Source organism: Ammospiza caudacuta, chromosome Z, assembly GCF_027887145.1.
Source record: "Ammospiza caudacuta isolate bAmmCau1 chromosome Z, bAmmCau1.pri, whole genome shotgun sequence".
NCBI classification, from domain to species: domain Eukaryota; kingdom Metazoa; phylum Chordata; class Aves; order Passeriformes; family Passerellidae; genus Ammospiza; species Ammospiza caudacuta.
In genome coordinates this window covers 71,655,261-71,676,250 of record NC_080632.1, presented here as the reverse complement: position 1 = coordinate 71,676,250, position 20,990 = coordinate 71,655,261, and the positions used below count along the sequence as shown (strand labels likewise).

Sequence of the window (20,990 nt, the reverse complement as noted above, 5' to 3'; positions counted from 1 at the left end):
CTACACTAGGCAGATTTTGGTAGCTGTTCAAATTACAGTACTAAAACCAAATATTAAAAGGTTTAAGATAAAGAATGGTAAATTTGTGGAAAGTCTTTTATGATGGGATTGCAAGGGAATGAGGCCAGTGCCACAGCCCTGTGTCCCTTATTCATAAAATCAATGACAAGCTGAAAAAACATTATGCTGAGTTTTTTTTATCTGTCTTCTAGCCATCCAACACAAGAAGAGAAAACTCCAACTCAGCATTGAGTAAAATCTGGAAGCTAGTTACAAGTTTTGTTCCAGCTGCAGATGGCAATCTTCCACCCATTTGTCCCTGCCTGCATTGCTGGAAGATGGCATGTTCCCTCAGGTCCAGGGCTCACCCTGCAGTCATATCTGGGCCCTGTGCCCACACACCTGGTTAAGTTCCTGTAAGTGGGTGCTTTCAGTGACTGTGATGCCCATGACTGTGCATGTCAGGGAGCTTGTTGGCACAGGTACCTTGCCTTTCTCTTTCAGAGGCCAAGCAGATGCTCTTTATCTCCATACACCAGTGAATCCTCCAAAGCCATGGAAAGCTCAAGGCAGTAGTGTGGATGCAGCATCATTTGCTCACAGAGCAGGTGCGTGGTGTGAGGGAGAGCACCACTCTGAGCTCAAAGGCCAAGGAGCAGTGGGAGACAGAGTTCTAGCGAGCTGGAGGATGCAGGTGATGGGACACTTCTTCCTGAGTGCAAGTTTTGTCTCTAGAAGGAATGCCTGGTAAAACACACTGGAAAGGTAGAGAAAGACAATCCAAGCCAAATGATGACTAGCAACACTAAGACCTTTTAAGCTGGTTCACACACTGCTCAAACTATGAATTTCATAATGTGCAGTATTTTTTTTTGGTGGTCATTCAGGCTGGTTTACATGACCACTGCTTGATTCCAATCATTCAAGACCAAGTTTAGATTTTTTATTCCTTTTTTCTTTATTTGGACAATATATATATACATATGTACAAAAACACCTATGCCTACTTTTTTTTCTTTTCCTTTTTTTACAATTTCATGTGATTTACAAAACAGGACAGCAAAATAACTTATAAAGAATACGAATACTGTACAAAAATAAAACTGATTAAACTATTGGGAGTTGGTATTTTACAGTGTTACACATCACTGGTTTGTAGAACAGCATTTTTAAGTATGTGTCCAGTCTGGTGTATGCTGGCCTAAGTCCATCTGCAAGCTGAGAACAGATCTTTAATGTCGGTCATGAAGAAAGTTCAAGAAGTATGTTATATAGCTATACCTTTAAATCCATGACTTCTCTATACTAATGGACTTTCTTAATCAAGGAGAGGAGCTGTCCTAACTTCAGCGCTATTAAGTACTTCCAAAATAGTACAACAAGTACATACAGTATTAGAGAACCTGATTTTCCTTTTCTTTTCCAACACTTGCAACACTATTCAAAACTTAACTTCAAGATGCAAGGATCTAACCTGCAGTTTGTTTTAGGTGTTAAAGCCATTGTTTGCTTTTACTGAAAGAAAAAAAAACAAAAAACAAACCAAATTAACAAAACAGTACAATGATATCCCCAAACCTGGTAATTCCCAATGCATTCTCTTAGAGATTAATGAATCACATTAATCCTGTCTGTCCAATGCTGAAATACAGCATACACTACCATTTAGGAAGGGTTTTTTTCAGAAACAGGATCTTGTCACTGGCAGTGGTGACACATGCCTTGCATGTCCCACTGTCCCATGGACTAAAGTACCTCCCGCCTATTTCAGACTTTGCAGGAACATTTCTTTAAGTGTGCATTCTACCCCAAATACACAACATGGATACTGTAAAGCTGGCCATTTACTTCCATATATCAGTTAATCCTGGTAGCTAAGTGACCAAAACGTTTACATACTGATTTAGGAGCTGCTTATCAGCTGTGGCTTCTAGTTGTGGTTGATTGGATGTGAGGATCTCTTGTGTTTCACAGGATCAGGCTTTAATTTGCCAAGTGCTGTATTTGTCCCACAAAATGGCAACAATCCAGACTGCAGGACAGACACTTGAAATCTAGCTTGATCTTCAGAGAGAAGAACAAAGATGAATAAAGATGCACCTCTGAATCTCCTCGGGCTGCTCATGGCCCTGACCCTACTCCACAAGGCAGCATTAACAGTACTGGTAAGCCGAATACTTTCTGTATTTCTTGATCAATAAAAATACCAACACTACCAGATTTATTACAAAGAACTTATGTCCCTATGACTCAATCTGAATACGAGAAATTAAAGTTTGGTTTCTAAAATAAATGTTTCAAAAAGCTGAAACGGAGGTAGAAAGTGTGCTTGGTTTCCTGATGTCTTCACTGAAGAAAACACATCCCTTTTTATTCCATAGACTATTCAATATCCCCAATGCTTTAAAAGAAGTTCTCTTCACATAGACGAAATCTATCATGAACTACACAGGTAAAAACACAGTATGCAAACTGATTTCTATAATGCTGAAAGCCATATACAACTGTAGAGGAAAACACTCTACTCTCCGAGTTAATTTTTTATGTTTGTTTCTAGGAAGCAAGCTTTTTATCAGATAAAACAATAAGATACTGTAATTGCAGATGTGCTAACAAGATCTTTTATGTACAAAATTTTACAAGATGACCTAAATTCATCTGCAGTGGAGACACTTTGGGTTTCAGTGTAAATACTCACAAAATTAATTTGGCCCTAAGTCTCTAGTAGGGCTGCACCTCCCCTTCCTCTTCTGGAGGAAGGGGTAAAAATCTAACAGAAGAACATTGCTGGAAAAAAATAATGTGTAAACAGAATTCTCCCCCATTATGCAGCTGGGGAGGGGAAAAAGTATATCACTGATAACATCTTAAATTTCATGCTTTTAACATACAAAAATTTGAAATATTCACTAATGATCACATCTAAAAGTTTTCATTCAGTGGTCTTTCTGCTCCTTTTAAAGATCAAAAAATAGCTTTAAAATAAAAGTTAACATTGCTTTTATCACCATTTGACGTGCCATGCATGACACAGGTACAAAGTACTAAGAGAAGCTTATGTCACAAAGGAGTATTGCAAGACACCTTCTATATTTCAAATTAGCTTGTGGTATTCCCCCATACTCCAAAGAAAGATCAATCAAGAGATACAGGAGCCCTTCCAAAGAGCTCCTTACAGTAATTTTAGGTGTTTCCATTATCTGAGTGCTCTTAAGAAAAGGTCTACTCTCTCCATAAGCACACACAATTCCCAGGACTCCAAGGGAGTTAGGCCATGGTATGAAGAGAATAAATCTTTAAGGCAAGTGTAGGAAGAGAAAAAGCCTTTAAAAAAGCAGCAGTTTGTAAAGATGGTAGCTGCTTTGTGCACCCATTCAAACAAACCACAGCAGAATAAAGCACTGTTAGTGGCATTTCTGTAGTACAGTACTATATTACTGACAAGTAAAGTATGGGATCATATGAGAGACATACACTTCAGCTCCCACATGCCCGCCACATAATCTCAGCTGAGCTGTTTTCTTCCAGGTAAGTGAATAACAGAGCTAAATACACACACAGTCAGAAAATTACTGAGCTCTTGATGGGGATTTTTTTTGCTTTAAGTATTTTCTTGAAACATACATGTTTTTACTGGAAAAGTCCAGCTGATATTCAAAAGTATAGTTAATACAAAGAAAAGTTAAAAATACTTATTTACTTTAATGGGCCTTATTGAGTATAAATTCACCTTATCTCAGTATATCAATCAGATACTATTGGTAACATATGTAATATTTCTCTTAATAGTCTCTTTAAGTGCAGAAACGCAGAAGATACACAGAAGTAAACTCACTTCTACAATGTGCTATGGAGTTTTTATCTGAGTTATTTATGTGACTCGGAAAGTGTTTTTACTCGACAGACTCTAAATACAAGCAGCATTACACTGTTCAACAAAACATGTTCATGACACAGCAATCACAAAGACTTTGGGGTCATGCTACTGTGGTGGCACAGGCCAGACCGCCCAGTCCATGTACGTACACCAGTATCAACGCACACCTTGGAAGAGGTGGTCCCTCCTCCCTGGCTGCCCCTTCCCTCCTCTCACCCCACAGTCCACTTGTTCCAGACTGTTCTCGGGGCAGAGCCAGGAGGTGGAAGATGGGGAGGGGGATACTGAGTAATATTTTTTTTTTTTAAATGCCGGCTACATGTGCTTTTGGACAGCGAGGGTGACCGGCAGCGCAGTGGATGCTCGTGTTCTGGCCCCACCGCCTGCACCCTCGCCACAGCCCGCCTCTCCTCCACTCCTTCCCCAGGGCCAGCCCTGCCTTCACAAGGAGCTGCTGGAGGTGGACCTTTTGGATCGCTTGATCATGCTGGGGTGGAACTCGGTGTGGCGGCGGGCGTGCTTGGTCAGGTGGTCGCTGCGCATGAAGCGCTTCTCGCAGAGCGGGCAGCGGAACTGCTTCTCGCCGGTGTGCGTGCGGTAGTGCCGCGTCAGCTCGTCCGAGCGCGAGAACTTCTTAAGGCAGTCGGGCCACGTGCAGGGGAATGGTCGCTCACCTGTGGGCAAGAAAGGACGGCGAGAGATTATGGAGGGCAGGGGGACTGCAGATCGGCACATGCCAGCCTTGCTCAGGAGCCAGAGCACATGCTGCTGAGGGAGAAAAGCTGCTTTTGTTTCCTGCCATGGTGCCAGCATCTCTGGAGTTGATAAGTCACTTCGTCAGGCTTCACTCTCGCCTCCAGCAGAAGCCAAAAATCCCTCCAAACACACGAAACTCACATTCTAGTGCAGAACCTTACATGACCTGAAGACTGTCAAAACAAGAGATGAGCTCTGCCTTTGCCTGTATGTTTTTCATATTGGTCTCACTACCGTAGCTTGGGAAAGGTGTGCTAGAAATATTCCTCTGACACTCCCATTCTACTGAATTATTTGTAACAGTTAGAAAATGACGCAAAAAAAAAAAAAAATTGTTTAGCTAGGACAAGTCTTTCCATCCCAGGAAGAGCTGAGTGGGGAGGCACTGGGGAGAACAGTGAAGCCTCAGGGCTGTAAACATGGAGGGCAAAACTGCTGCACCTGCAGAGGGAAGTCCCATGCTCCCCTTTCAGCCCTTCCTCTGGAAATCCAAGGTGTCCCAGCAAGTATCAATCTCTTAGGGTGCTGGTTTGAAGACAGGAAAAACACCTCATTATTCCCACTCTATTGGAATAAATATTTGCTATAATGATTAAAAACAAACCCAAACACGTTAACCTAAATGACACCACAACTTTGCTTTTACAAAACAAGGGTGCAAGGGTTGAAGAGCAGTCCACGTCATCTTCCTGGCACTCCACATCCCTACAGTTCACCTCTGTGGGTTGCACAGGCCTTGCCTTCAGGCACAAACACAGTGCCTCCAAAGCAGCAAGGCTGACCCTAGTACACAGCACAGATGGAAACTGAAGTTGTTTAACTTCACACAAAAGATTTCCACCATGCACTGCTGCAGGTTTGATCCCTTTCATTTACCTTCTTCAGAGCCTCCTGAAGGGAATATAAATGGCAGCTCTATAACAGCTATTTATAGATAACCATGAAATACAAAAATTATCCCAGGGGTCTTCCAGCTTGGAAGAGTTGGAAAGAAACTCAGGAACTCCAGTATTTCTTAGTACTATGAGGTTTGGTACAACAGGTGAGCTCACTTTACATTCAAAGATCAACAGAAAAGGAGTGACTTACAAAGTGGGTCCTGGAGTTCTCCCCAGATAAAACAGCAGGGACAAAAAGCTACAGACTTGAATGAACAGCCCTGAATCCAGGAGGACAATGGTCCACACAAAGTATGGTAGAGTTGCAGGGAGGGACTCACTGATGGCATCCAAAAGGCCAAAGGAGGATAAGGACAGGCCAGGTTAGCTGCGGTGTAGTTACACCAGGGGCCCTGAAAGCCCTAGTAAGCTTCACTAAATAATGCTTCACTGTTTGGGCTCCCAATGCTTTGTGCTGCTCAACTGCTGCCCTATTCCAGACCAACCAGCGTGCCCTGGAGCGGAGCTGGGTGAGTGGCACTGCCTCAGTCACAGCACAGCCCTGTGGCTCTGCCCCTGCGCCTCATGGCCATGCTGGTTCTCGGTCAGGGGACAAGGACGGAGCACAGGAGGCCACACCAGCTGCCTGCCCAAGCCTGGTGGAGGCAGAGCTGCCAGCCGTCGTGAGCCAGGGCTACTTTGTTTGTTATCAATGCATTTCTCAGCTCCCTGGCGTACGCATTTTGACACGGATGGAAGACCTTCTGAACAACCACTGCCTGTATAAAACAAATTAATTAAAACAGCATGAAGGGTCACAGCAGCCTGAATGCCACAGCCACAGCTCCACTGTGGAGCAGCACCAGGAGCTGTAGGGAGGCCTCACAACACCACCCCTGCCCAGCCCTTAGCATCTGAGGCAAGTGTTTCACTTGTGCTGCTCTTTTGCAACCTATCTCATGGCTTGTCACAGCTCCTGGAAGCAGGTGGCAGTGGGAGGTGCAGAACAGCTTTCTTGCCCCCCGGGAGCGTGGGAGGACTGCTACACATCTTGCACCTGTGGAGCTATCTAGTGTATGCCTCTGTGTCAGGCACTGACACCCCAGAGCAGTGGGAGCAACTGAGGCATCCTGCCTCATCTCTGGAAACCACATTTCCAACCATCTCCCCCAGAACAGCTCTTCAGTCTGCAGAAATGCCCAGCTGTAAACAGGGAGATTAGGTGCTTAGGCTGCATCAGTCTTTGGGGAGCATCACCTATTTTTGGCATGGTAGTATCCAACTTGAGTGTCTAAAAGTAGTATTTAAAATATGGCCTCAAGCAGTCCTTAAGAAATTGAACTCTGCCCCCATGCCCTCCTGGAATTTCACTTGGGAAGATAAAATGAAGCCCTGCTTCTGGAATTCCCTCTGACACGTGACAGGAGCAGCATGACCTCCACCATGGCTACCCCACACATCCATTGCACATGCCAGGGAAAAGCACTCTGAGGTTATGCAGTGTAGGCACAAAGCTTTAGGGAAAGGCACGGCTTGCTCAGGATCACATGAGGATCACCTCACCTGCTGTGCTTTGGTACTGTACTCCGCAGGGAATCAACCCTGGGCCCAGCTGGGGCAAGATACAAAGGCTGCAGGAGCCTGTCATGGTGGAGACACCTTGCTACCAACAGAAAAGCTGCTGTGCATGAGGGTGGGACACAGCAGAGATCACGGCCAGAGATGGGTGGCCATGCTCCCTTGGAGGCATCAGGATGCCACCAGCACGGCCGCCCATCCACTGCAGAGCTCCCAATAACAGTAGTAAAGAATGACTCCATCACCTCAGCAATACAAACCTGCAGAAGATGTCACAGCCACTTTGGAAGTTCCTATATGAAAGTAGGCACTGTCCCTGACACCTAGATGTATTAAACTCCAAGCTTCTCAGAGCAGAGACAGGGGGAGGGAGGCTTTTCCAGGCCCTCAGGGCTCACCTCCGAGCCCAAGAATTCATGTCTCCCCTTGGTCACAAAGCTATAAGGGATGAGAGCAGCCCAAAGAGATGGCACCTCAGTGACAGCCTCAATAGGTGCAAGGCAGGCATGGAGTGTGTTTCTGGGAAGCACTTAAAGCAAGGCAGAGATGGCTGATGGCATGTGATAGCCATCCACTCTACAAAGATGGTGGCTGTATCTGCTGTATTTGACGTGCTTTCTTTCTGCAGCAGCAGAGATGTGTGTGGAAGAGCCCTCTGAGAAAACAAGTTTGCAACTCCTCTGCTTGCTGAGCAGGCAGTGGCAGAGAGAGCCGCAGTGCAAGTGGGTGCTGCCTCCATCTGGAGACACGGATTTCTGAGCCAGGCAAGGCGTGCACCTCCCTTGTGATTCTTCTCCCTTAGTTTTGGGGGTTGTAACGCTAAAGCTTGAAACATCAACATGCAGTGCTGTTATACACTGCTTCCCTTAGTGGCTGTATGCTACTGACTTTTTACATTATGCCTCCGATGGGATTTTCCATCAAGAAATGGTCAAAGGTACATCATGATAATCTGAAACTATGTGTGATTGGATCCTAACACAACAGACACAAGAGGTGAATAATTCTCTTTAAAAAATGAGTATGTATACACATATGTATCCAGAGCAGCTTACAGAAGTAAAAAGTGAATGAGAAACTGATTTATAGGAAATAGGAACAGGAGCATCTGCAGACTCCCATTCTTTGCGTTGTGTGGCACCAGGAATAGAATGAGACAGTTTATTCTAAGTTAACAGTGGTGTTTCACAGGTCTTCTCTACAATCGAAAGAACTACTGCAACCCTGGCTTCCTTTAAATCCCATATGGATGTAAAGGCCTTTGCAGATCCTTTTAATCTTAGCCCTCTTGCTACACCTGCCATTTTCAACTTGTTCTTTCTCCCCACCCTCTACAACAAATGTTTAGTTTGTTCTTTCTGGGCAAGTTTAAGCCCTATATCCAAGCTACTTTTTATGACCTATGGCAGGTCGATTTTATTTTATTCTGAATAGATTAAAAAAAAAAAAAAAAAAACTTTTTTCCCCTACCCTGGGACATTCCAGATTTTCCCACACTGCAGTCTAACACAGAAAAAAGAATTCTGAAAAATGAATACAGAGTGGGCATTAGCAGGCTCATTAACATAAGTACAGGTAGTAGTGATATCCTGATTAGTCATCTGCCTCCTCACCACAAAACTCTGCTTTATATGTGGATGACTGAGGTTAGGAGCTGCAGTTCATGGTGGCTTTAACACACAGAATATCTGCCGTCTCAGGTATACTTTCTCCCCAGTGATTTGCCCCACACACTCTGAATGAGCAATTTCCTGTGGGACACTGGAGTTTGACTGAGTGTCCACATGCCAGATATTCTGGTGAAGATAGATCATCTGGGCAGACAGACTGGACGCCTTTCAAGCAGGCTTTTTCCTCTTCTGAGATATTCCAAATCAGATCATTAAAACACATGCCAACCAGGTACAGATACTGGTGCAGAGAGAGATCAGCAGTGTGCATGTTTGGGACCATATGCCTAAACCAACGCTGTCTGGAGCACCTAAACCATGGTCATCTAAGCAGACAACTGACCAAAAAGATGGGATAGGCACAGATGTTTGGGTTCCAGCAAGGGGTTTAGTCCACCAGGACTTAGGATTAAACACAACAGGTTGGTTCAAGTATTAAAATGCTGCCTTCAGCAAGTACTTAGAGTGTTCTGACATTCTTAAACTACCAGTCAGCAGCTGCTTGGACATACAGCTGTTTTGAGTCTCTCTCCAAAGTCCAGATGCAAAACCACCTGCTACAACCTGCTGCTGCCGAGCCTAAATTCCAGGAAAACTGTCTTGCTGTTATCCCACTGCGATGCAGTATCAGACACAAGAGATGCCCTTTCAGCTTCTCCGTCAGAGCACAAACCTCCTTCAACCGTGTTACAGAAGGCTTTCTCCGGGGGACTGTGCCTCCATACACACAAACATACAGAGAGAGAGAGCACTCAGGCAAGCTACTTGGGAAAGATCTTTCCAAACCTCACCAGAGAGTAAAATCCGTGCTTTGGTAGCTAAGGCAAGAGCCCTCAGCAGTACATTCCTAGATATGTGAGACAAGTTCCTAGCTCTTCTCCTTTCCCAGCTCATCTTCATGTGAACTCCCTCCATTTTACAGTAATACTTGAATAACAACAACAATGGAGAGACACCAACTCCTAGCCTGGTGCTTACATACCTAGTGCACTTACCTGGGAACAAAGGACATTGGGTAGAAGCTCCTGTCCAATACAAATGATCAAATTTCCTTGCTAGGATGAAACAGCTTTGACAGGGAAAGGAGGAATCCAATTTCACATGTATTCAGAAAGCTAATGTAACTTATGATATTTCACTCTGAATTTATTAGCCAGTGCTTCAACAGACTTTTCCCTCAAGTTTAAAGTATTTATGGAGTGCTCTCAGGCTGTGCACATTAATCATAACCTGAACACAGATGGTGAACTGCACTACCACAAGTGTACAGTGTCTGAGGTATTCTCTGCCATCACTCCCTCAGACCCTGTTTCTTTAATCTTAAACTGGCCCTCCCCTGCTCTTCCAGCTGCAGGCTTGGAAGCTGTTCAAGGCCAGAAGCACAGGACCAGCAGCCTGGTGCACAACAACAGAGCAGCCAACAAAGAGGAACAAAGGAGTTCCTGCAGCAATCCCAACAGCTGGCGCTGCAAGAAACACAAGCTAACAAGAGCAGTGACACCCACCACATGGTCTCCAGTGCCACAGCACAAACACTGAGCAGAACTCGGTAAAACTGCAATTTCAACACATCCATCTGGAAGCAGAAGTTGTGCTCTTACGGATAATGCCTGCTCACTGCTTCTGTCCAACACGTGAACTTTGTCATGCTGACTCAATTGATAAACTTTTCTGGAGCACTTTCCCACAAGTGACACATACACTTGCTTAAAATCTTAAATTTTTATCAGAAAAAAAGACAACAGGGAATTGGACAATTCTGAACCTAATCTTCACGATTTCTACCTACCTTATTCAGCTGGCAAGGCTCCCAGTCAGGATCATCGTGTTTCTCCAAGACCTGGAAACATGCCCATTAGAACTCCAGCAATTTGTGCATTTTCATTAACCATGGTATTTCACATGGCAATCTGATTTTAACAAAAAATCTGTGGTCGGCTCCACTTTTTGCTCTTGGGTCCTATTCTAAAGGATCTGGGTAAGTGACATGGCATGAGCTGGACAGAAGGGTCTTAGAACGCTGTATTTCAGATTATGCTCAAACAAAATTACTGAGAAAGATCTCGGTGAGCAGAGGACTGTCAACATACCAGCACCTGTACAGTCTGATGAGTGAGATAATCTAGAACACAAATAACAAAGCAGTACAGTTAAACCAAACCAATACAGGGGCTGGTCCAACACCACGACCTCTGGATAGCAGTAACAGGCAGCTGGAAATGCTCCTCCACTTGCCTGTGCAGACTGTCAGCCTGTGGGCTCTCACCTCTGCCCAACCCCTGCTTCCGAGCCCTGCTGAGAGCCAAATGCTGGGAGCACTTAAGAGTGCATCAGCTGCCTGGAGTTACAAAACTCTCTGCATCGTTTGGATCCAGTTTACATGATGATACAGTTGGCTGAAAAGCTGAGCTGAAGAGGGAGAACTTTTACCACATCTGGATTTTGAGCATCTAAACTCTTAATTAAGGGCATCTGATGTGTATGTGGAATTCCCATCAATCCCCAGCCTCCTCAGGCAAGCACACACCTAAAAGTCCAGTAGGAGGAAGCATCTCACAAGCTACTTTCATGGTACCTTTCTGGTCAGGAAGGAGGAACAGAGAAGATCTAGTGTCAGTGGTAATGCGCCCTTTAACTGGATTATATTCATACTATCATAGCAAACATGAATTTTGTACAGCTTGTTTCTCCTGCCATTTTCTCTCCCAGTCCTTTGCCCTGCACTCCCTGGCCAGGCCTCCTGACTGAGATTGCTTTTTTGCTGTATGCCTTCATTTTCCCTGGAAACCTTCTGGCCTGCACATCTCTCTGTATGAAGCTGTTCCCCCTGCTCCATCTTTAAGGCTAATGATAACACTACACACCTACACCTGTCACCTGAACACCTGTAACCCTACACCTGTCATACCCAAACCTCTAAACCCACCTATTTAGAGAATTTCTGTTTCTTCTTAATTTTGGAAGTAACTCTGCTTATCTGCTGTTGCTTGTCTTTTTCTTGCTCAGGTGGGTCCTTCACCTTTTCCCAGCCTCTGTACGACTTCCAGGGCTTGGGTCTCACCTAAGCCTGGCAGCACAGGCAAGGGGACTGCTTGCACAAGCAGGACGTGCAGTGCCATCTGCTGATCTTTTCCTGTAAAGATCAACTCAAAAGACAGCTTCTGATGGATGGCTAATTTGGGCCTCCTGGAAATTGAACTAGCATTATCAAAGGCCCAAACTTCAAGCAAACAGTTATATAGACATTTTTAGTATCTGAAATATGTAATCTTTTAAACAACAAGTTTAAAGAATGGTTAATAAGATAGAGACCTCTAACCTCTCAGCATCAGGTTTTTGCCTTCTACCTTTCTACCTTGATTTGGTATTTTGTTTCTTGCTTTGCATTAGGCTACCAAAGACGAACTGGTGAGTTTTCAGATGCCCAACCACTACACAGAAAGAGAAGGATCTAGAGCTTCCCAACTTGCTTGGTTAGGACTAATGATTAAAGAGAACTGTGACTACGCACAAGTTCACGGGTGTGAACAGAAATCCTTAAGCCATTTTCCAAGATACAAATACTGGGATTAAATATTAAAAATTACCAGGAAGCTTCAACTGGTGGCTGTGCACCTATTTCCACTAAAGGCTACACTGCAGCAAGTATCCTAGTTGGTGACTGGGTGAAAAATGGCAGAGAGACACATTATTTGAAAAAAAGAAAATAAAATGGTACTAAGGAGGGCCCATTAATGCTCTGTAACATATAGTTATGAATAACTCCAGAGGTCCTATTGAATCCCACTGTTGCTAAGGAATTGTTGTCATCTATAAAGACAATTAACATTATCAGTATCTTTTAGCATTTCAGTGAGCTACAATTAACTTCACATTAGGAAGCTCTGAAAGTTCATTATTCCTGGATGTCTGCAGCGATTTTAATCACACAGAACTACCACGACAGTACATCAGTGTTTCTGAGTCAAATGCCTCATACTTGGAGCTAAGGCCACCCACTTGGGAGCAGCACATGCTAAACCTCATACCACTTGAGCAGTACTTATTATAACACTACTGCTTACAGCAGGCTGTGTGGGTTGTACAGTACATTAATTTACATGTCATCACACAGAATGCTATCTCAGCCAACATCTATTCTGGTTCTCTTATCAGGGTGGATATTTGAGTGTGGGGTAGTAAATGGAAATGATACTAACGTTTTCTTTGTCACTTATGAGACAACATCTTGGAGAGCACCAGCTACACTCAGCCTCCAAAAGAGCATCTGAGCTGCAGTCTCTGAGCTGGTAACACAGCTCCTGGCACCCGTCACGAGGTCAGCACAGGGTCACCACTGACCATCCTCTTTCCCAGCTCAGAGAGAAAGCCTAACCGCAGAGCTCATGGCTGAGCCATATCCTGTAATCCTACCCCTTCTCTCCAGCCTCCAGAGCAGCACCCAGCACACCTGCCAGCAGAGCACCGCTCGGCAAGGAGCCCCGAGCCTGTTCCTCTGCAGCGCACGCACACCTAGGCACACCGGTGAACCGGAGCCACGGAGCCTGAGCTGGAGCTCAGATGCGGCCACATCCTACCCAATCCTTATTAAATTCTACAGCAATGCCTGACGGTACATTCCTTGGGTGATCAACTCACTTTGTATCACACCGCTAACCGTCACCACCAACAGACAAAATCCAAAAGGTACCGTCATTGACAGAACTGATGTAAAGCACATGAAATGTCTTGGTTGTGTTTGTCTCATTTTATTCATGCCTTTCTGTTACTGAACACAACCCTTTAATTCAGAACATTTTTAAAGCAGCCTTTTGTACTCCAATATGATCCCAAGAGCAATTCAGACCTATAAAGGTTTTTATTTAATCACTTACACTGAAGGTCTAAAAATAAACAAATAAACAAACAAAAACCACCAAAACGAAAACCAACAAACGAACAGGGAAGTCTGCAGCTGCTGTCCCCTTGGGGCTAGGCTGCCGCAGATATGTTTTATCTCCAGGTTTCCATGTTGCCACACCCTCCGAGGCGCCCGAGCGAGGGCCGGGAATGGGAGCACACAGCTTGATGAATTAAGCCCTTGTGGAACGCGTCAAAGCTGGATCTCGGTAACCGATAGTGCGAGGCGCTGCCGCCGGCAAGAGCGGGCTCGGTCCTCCCTGTCCGGCGCCTCAACGGCCCGGGATGTGCTCCGCTCCAGCGCCAGCTCCAGCTCCAGCTCCGACACCGGCTCCCGCTGCCGCGCTCCCCGGGCGCGCCCGTGCCGCCCGCCGGAGGGGGTGTGTCCGCCCGCCCCAGAGGTGCCGCTCGCCCGGGCTCAGCGAGACGCGGCCACCGCCCCCTCCCGAGCCCCGCCAGCCCCTGCCCCGGCGCCACGGCCCCGCGGCATCCAGCCCCGCAGCCGGGCACAGCTCGCCGACAACTCTGCGGCCCAGGCCGCGGCTTCCGACGGCGGGAGCAGCGAGAGGGGCGCGGGCGGGACTGCGCTGCCCTCGCCTCCCTTGCGGAATGGGCGCCCAGTTCTGACCCTACAGCGGCAGGAAACCCGAATCCCGCCGCCCCGGTGCTTCCCTCGCCGACGCCCCGAGCGCACTCGGGGGCCCCTGCCGCCATCCTCCCCTCCCAGCCGCTCCGGACAGCCGAGTTCGCTCCGCTCGCCGGCATCTGCCGCCGGCCCGCGCTGCCCGCGGGGCCCGGGCCGGTTCCCGGCCGGCGCAGGTGGGCGGCGGGCAGGGCGCGGCGGGAGGCGCTGCCGCAGCCCCGCCCGGGGCGGCCGCCGGCTCCCGCCGGACAAGGGGCGCTGATGAGAGCCGGGGGAAAGAAGGGGGGCGTGAAGCCGGGGACACACGAGCCAGCCCCGAGCGGAGCCGGAGCGGCGCGGCAGGGCGGCGGGGGAGCCCGGGGATGCCGGGCGCGCCGCTGGCCGGGTTCATACGAGGACAAGCGCTCGCTCCCGCCCCCTTCCCTCCGCCACCGCTGACCTGTGTGCACCCGGTAGTGCGCCTTGAGGTGGGAAGACTTGCCGTAGACCTTGCCGCAGCCGCTGTAGGGGCACTTGTGCCGCTTCTCGGCCGCCAGCTTCCCCTTAGGGGCGGCCCCGGCGGCGCGCAGGCGGGGGGGCGGCCCCGGCGGGGGGCTGCGGGGCGGGCTGGAACCCTGCTCGGTGGCCGCGTCGCTGTCGGAGCCCGCGTCCTCGTCGGGGCTCTCCACGCTGTCACTGCAGACGGAGGGGGCGGGCAGCGGCCGGTACTTGTTCAGCTCCAGCAGGCTCTTGGCGATGGCCAGCAGGGCGCAGTAGTCCTTCCAGGCGTCGCGGGGGTCGCGCAGCTCCCGGGCCGCCTCCCCCTCGCCCGGCACCTTCAGCCGCGCCGCCTCGGGCACGGCGGAGCGGTTGGAGATGGAGACCAGGCACTGCGCCGCTACGAAGTCCACGTACGCGACGGCCGACATGGTGCGGCCGCGCCCCGACGACAAGGGGGACTCCGTCCGCCCTCACTGCTCGTCCGCCGGGCCGACCGCGCCGCCGCCAGCCATGGCCCGCCCGCGGCGCGGGAAAGAGCGGGGCGGAGGAGGAAGGGGGCGTGGGGGGCGAATAAATAGCGGGGCGCCGGGCAGGTCCTTCACCGCCGCCCCCCGGGGGCGGCGCGCAGTCGGCGAGGGGGGAGCGCCGCCCGCGCGGCCGGCCCGAGTCCGGCGCAGGGGCCGGGGGAGAGGATACCGCCCGCCCCGCGCCCCGCGTGCTCCTGCCCGGGGGCGGCCGCGCCGGGGCCCATCACGTCAGGCGCGGAGCCCCTCCCGCCCCGGCCGGTCCGCGGGCAGGGCCGGCCGGCTGTGTTTACTTTCTCCCCCCGCCACTCACGGCGCCCCTTTTCTAGGGGGGGCGTGTCCGCCGGGCGGCCTCCCAGCCAATCGCCGCGCTCCCTCCCCAGGCCGCGTGCTACTCCGGGCGCCCCGCCGCGACCGCTTAAAGCAGCGATGCCGGGGCGCCGCCGGGGCCGCGACGGCGGGGGCGCCGCGGCTCCGCTCCCCGCCGCGGAGGTCGCGCCGCCGGCCCGGCCGCGGCCCGGAGGAGCCGGCGGCGGCCACGGGCGGGGGCCCGCGGTGGGGGCGACCCGGGGCGGCGGCGCCGAGCGGGTTAAGTGGCTTCCTGGAAGTCCTACGGTCCCAGCAACGGGCCGGCCAATGGGAAGTGAGCCGGCTGATGTCACTGGCAGCACTCCGCCAATCAGCGCCCGGTCCCGAAAGGTGCGCAACGCTCGGAGGCGCGGGGAGCGGCGGGCGCGGAGAAGGGCGGGAGAGGCGCGGGGATGCCCCGCCCGGGCGGGCTGTCCGTGACCCCGGCGCGACCCCGGGCTGGCCGCCCCTGCCCTGCCCTGCCCTGCCGGGGCACCGGGGCCCGCCGGGGCGGCTCCCGTACTGCCTCGGGACCGGGCCCGGCCCGCGCGGGCAGGAGACGGCAGCAGGGCGCTGTGCAGGAAACAGGAGCCCGAGAAGCCTTCGGAGGAACCCGGTGGCGGCGCTGGGTGCTCCATTGCCGCAGCGTCATCGTTGAGACAGGCGGCTCCGTAAGGGGGGGCGGAGGGGAACCCGCTGTGCCCCCACGGCGAGCGGGGCAGGTGCCTCGGCGGGGGTCACCGAGCGGCATCCTCGGGGAAGAGCTTTAGGGCCACCTGATAGTGTCTGCCGTTTGGCCTCTGCCAGCAAACATAAAGGTCAGGTTGACACTTACCCCCTCGCCAAGTAAGTGCCATGCAGCCTAATCGAATCCCAAAAACCTGTCACGTCTACCCAAATAACACGCCCCCATCTCTGCCTCATCGAACGCGCAAAGCTCGTAGAGTGTTGCGAAAGCTGACTGACCTGTGCTCAGCCAGAGAAGAGTGAAAAATTGGATTCTGGAGCAAGCACTGTTTAAAAAAAGGAAAAGAAGTTACCATCATCCCTAAGCCATGAGTACCGAAGTGTGAAGTATGTCAGTGTGTTTTGCTGCTTTGCGAGCATCAGGAGAGAGGGTAACAAAAAGATTCTGCCTTTGAAATAATGCCTGTGAGCCTCTCTACGGCATTCCCCACAGTAACACGGGTGCCTCTGAAATAAATCACCACGTAGATGGAGAAGCACTCCTGTCAGACAGAGGAGCTTTTCCCAGCTTTTGTGAACTGCATCCCAAGCAGACTGAGTCCTGGCAGGCCAGGGTCCCTGACTGAATCAGCTGCAGCCCACCCTTCCTGACAAAAACAGACAGGGCCTGAATGGTGACAAGCTTTATGGATTGCTATTAATTTCATTAGCTGAATGTGGAAATGATGAGGAAGTAGCTACCAAAATGAGGCAGTGTTGTTCTGTTCCTGCAGGAGATAAAAATTAGTGATGTCAGCCATTTTGTATGCTAGCACACTAGGTCACTGTGTGTAACCTCGAGCAGCAATAATTCTTTGCCATGGATAATTGGCATCAGCCATGGATAATTTTATGTGCCATAACTCAGAAAAAAAATGCACAAACAAAACAAAAGAGCTAGAGGCTAGGTCTGTAAGTGGATCATCTGTAGGCTGATGAAGACCAAAGAGAGAATGTGAATAGAGCAATGTTTCTAAAGAGGTCTCAGTCATCAGTCAGCGAGTCACTCTTAACCCTATTCTCACAGCATTTTTCCCAGCTAATCTAGCACCCGTTGGCCTCTGGTGCTGAAGAGACACCAGGCAGAATAAGAGGTGTGATCTCCAGGTCTGATAGGAAGGAGGAACAGAAGGCATTGTTGTTTCTTTACCGCTAAAGCTGTTGATATATGTCTGGTTTCTGTATAGTACTGGTGCCTACAACCTTCTGTTTCCTTCAGAGGGGCAACGGCATTTTACACAGAAAACAGCATCTCAGGTTTGTTAATCTGGGTATCCTGGATGTAACTTCACAATCTGGATGTTTGTAATCTTTTTTCACAGCACTTTCAGAGCTTCTTTGGTTGACAGTGTCCAAAAGTTCCTGCTAGGAGATGTCCTAATCCACATTTCAGTAACATGCAAATAGCTTTCCGGAAGGTGACTTGCTTATTTCATGTCAGATACTCACGTTAGTAAACACCTCTTATATTAATTTGTACAGTTCAGTTCAGAGAGGAAAGTGTTAATAACAAATTAAAATAAAAAAGACAAAAAGACTTTTTTGTTTACAAGCTTGTTTTGTTTTAAGGTAACTCTTGGCTAATTTAAAGATTACAACATAATCTGTGCCCAGTTCCACAATGAGGAAGCATACCAAGCTTTTAAAATTATTCCAATATTCCTCCAAGAATATACTGCCAATTAAGACAATGTATTGCCTTTTTTTTTTTAATGTATCTAGTAGTCCAAAACCCCAAGACTCCAAGTGATTTAGGTCCAAACAATATTTAAATAGCCATGTCAATGTTATACAGAATTTTATACTTGTAGACAGTATCAAAGTGACCATGTCTACTTTCTGAACGGCAACACACATGTGCCTGGAAACAGGATTGTGCTCACAAACCTGTTTGTCTCCAGGTGATACAGGCCATCACTCAGATTTGGCTGTGCTGATGGTTTCAGAGCATGCATTTAATCCATAGCTTGGTTTATAATTCACAGCTATTTTTTTGCAATAACTGGGCTAAACAAGGATGTTCTCTTAGACTGTACAAATGTAGTGTACAACTTGGCAGAGGGGTAGGACCTAGGTGATCTTTTAAGGTCCCTCTCAACAGAAACCACTCCATGGTTCTGAACCCACAGCAACGTTTAGATATAACCCCTTACATCCTTTGTCCCCCGAGGGCACTCACTTGTGAAAGCCTGAAGCCCAAATTCATCCCACTGTTTATGGCTCCAAACCAGCTTCTGGTGGGCAGATGTTTGCCCTCTGCGCAGTGCCTGGGCACAGGAATGCAGCACATCTGGCTGGAGTCAGGGTGGGAGTTTCAGCGGCTGCTTCTAAGGCAGCTGCTGGTTCTCTGCTCCAGAGGGACAGTGCACGGACAGGAGCTGTCGTGGGGAGCTGGGAGCAGTGAAAACGGTGACCCCCAGGTGAGTGAGGGAGGCACAGGTAACAGCCAGGGACTCCTGCTTGAGGGGAGCACAGGGAGATGTTGCAGGGGAATAGCAAAAAGCATGAGAAGTGAGGTTCAAGGGTCTGCAAAGAAGGTGAGGGAGAACAAGGCTGTGCGTTTGTGAGGGACAACTCTTCTTACCAGAGGGATGGGCACAGGTTCTGTGAGAGATTTAAGGCTGTGGAGGAAGAAGAGCTATTTATTATTTCTGAGGCTTTCAAAAACGTCTTCTGTTTTCAAAACCGGAACTTTTCAGAATAAAAAACATGTCAACCATCCTTTACTCCATGCCCCCAAGTCTTGTGCACCTGACCCCATGCCTGAAACATTGCACCCTCTTTCTGGAGGATGAGGATGACATGCACCTGGCAGGCACCTTTGGAGAGACCCAGACTGTGGGAACCCTCAAGTTTTTTGCTCCAAAAGCCAATTTATGTAATGACCTTTAGTGCCACTGTGGCCAAAAATCCTTTATTTTGAGGAGCAAATGGTCTCATAAAGACAGTCTGAATCAGCTGTTCTCCATCAAACCTTGTTCTATTGCTTTCTGTGGGCCATTCTATGGAGCACAGAGGTTTCTTCTCTGATGCTAACTTTCTTCCAAGACAAAATGAAATCTTTCTTTCTTCTGTATTAATATTTCCTAATATTTTGAAGGTCACAGGCTCCAAACATTATTCCAGATTCTGCTTTGACTTTTTTCATTCTCCAAGGCATAAGCTCCAAATGATTTGACAAGATGCTGAGGGAATGATCAATTGTTAGTAATGGCTGAAATTATATATCAAGATAAATGGCCTGTTTGCTGACATGTGTTCTTTAAGCGCATGGCCACGCTGAAAATTCATGACTGATGTTCTGGCAACATGACAGAATGGTAATTCAGCTGTCATATAAATATGAACACATTATATTTTACATATGTGTGGTATCTTTCATACCAATGCATTGCCCAGATTGTCTGTACGTATCATCAGGGGAATGCAGCAACCTCTTCCACCAGACAACTTCCACAACTCCCATTGTGAAGGCTGGTGTGGTAGGAAGGAAGTGCCTTAACCTTTTGAAGGAATGGCTCTCAGTCACTGAACACAGAGCAGACAAAATGTTGCTTTATGTGATGCAACAGAAACCCTCAAATTCAATTTTTGTAGATCAGAAGGATTCAGCAGAGTTGCTTGCTATGTAAAGTCTTTCAAGACGCAGTAAGTATCTACTAGCAAACTGTCCTTCCATCTCAAAAGCAGCTGTACAGTGGAAGGCTGCTGACAGAATACACTTCTGGCCTGAAAATCCAGGAGTATGAGTACTATCAGTCTCAAATTCAACTTCTTTTAGAAACAAGCACTGCGGATACAGAGCTGTGCTCCTTTCCTGTTTACTACTAAACTTACTGTTTACTACTTGGACACTATGTTTCTCTGCTCTTACCTTTAACTTCTTCTGGTCTAATTCTGCCCTTATTCTGCATGACAGGATTGATTGTGGTCTTGGTCTTGAGGTCCTTCTAATACCTCTTGAATTGCAGCTTAACTGCGAGCAATTCAGCTGCTCTCGAACCTCTGTGATGGGGATGGCTCCTCCCTGCCGGGTTTATCTCCGCAGTGGTAAGCCTGCCGAGATGCTGTGCCTCAATGACATTACAGCCCGCTTGGGCTCCGGGGAGATGCATTTCGGCTCGGTTTGGGTGTGATAGTGGTGTAGCCATGGCAGCATTGAACTCAGCGTGGGCTAGCTGCTTGACTATGCACCCAGGATCCCAGATGGGTTTTACAGCCTGCATCAGACACCACCCTGCAGTGTGCATATGGGTGTGTGAGTCTCAAGTTCAAAAGCAGAAAGCTAGATAGAGTTAATTTGGGAACATCTACCTTTGACTGTCGAGAAGACATCCAGTGAAAAACAAGCTGGCAGCAGAACAGCCACAACATAATGTGGGGAATGTGGACTGGAGGTCAGCACTGGCTCAGAGCTCATCGGGTCAGTCTGTGGAGTGCTGTTGAATGCAAGGCCTTCCAAACTTCCTAATTAACACTGGCACAAGAGTTGGTGGCAGCTCTGCTGTTTCACCCTGGAAGGCTGTCACAGTGAAGGGATGCCCTGATACAGGTGATAAGTAAGCACCGTCGGGCAGCTCACTCTTTGGATGAGGTGTTGCAAAAGAAGAG

The 20,990-nt window shown here is 48.6% G+C and overlaps 1 protein-coding gene across 1 annotated transcript; it reads right to left on the bottom strand.

Annotated features, from left to right (window-relative positions):
* Positions 1-897: 897 nt before the first annotated feature.
* Positions 898-15,209, bottom strand: KLF9 (KLF transcription factor 9). The gene is made up of 2 exons (XM_058823851.1): positions 14,741-15,209; positions 898-4,551 (listed from the first exon to the last, which is right to left on the bottom strand). The coding sequence occupies exons 1-2, from the start codon at positions 15,207-15,209 to the stop codon at positions 4,319-4,321; spliced, it is 702 nt and encodes a 233-aa protein (XP_058679834.1). The 3' UTR covers positions 898-4,318.
* Positions 15,210-20,990: the final 5,781 nt, after the last annotated feature.

Excerpts from the sequence above, each read along its gene's own strand:
- KLF9 (XM_058823851.1), bottom strand. The coding sequence starts at position 15,209 with ATGTCGGCCGTCGCGTACGTGGACTTCGTAGCGGCGCAGTGCCTGGTC. Across the intron at positions 4,552-14,740 it reads GCACTACCGGGTGCACACAG|GTGAGCGACCATTCCCCTGC; the intron begins GTCAGCGGTGGC and ends TCTTGCCCACAG.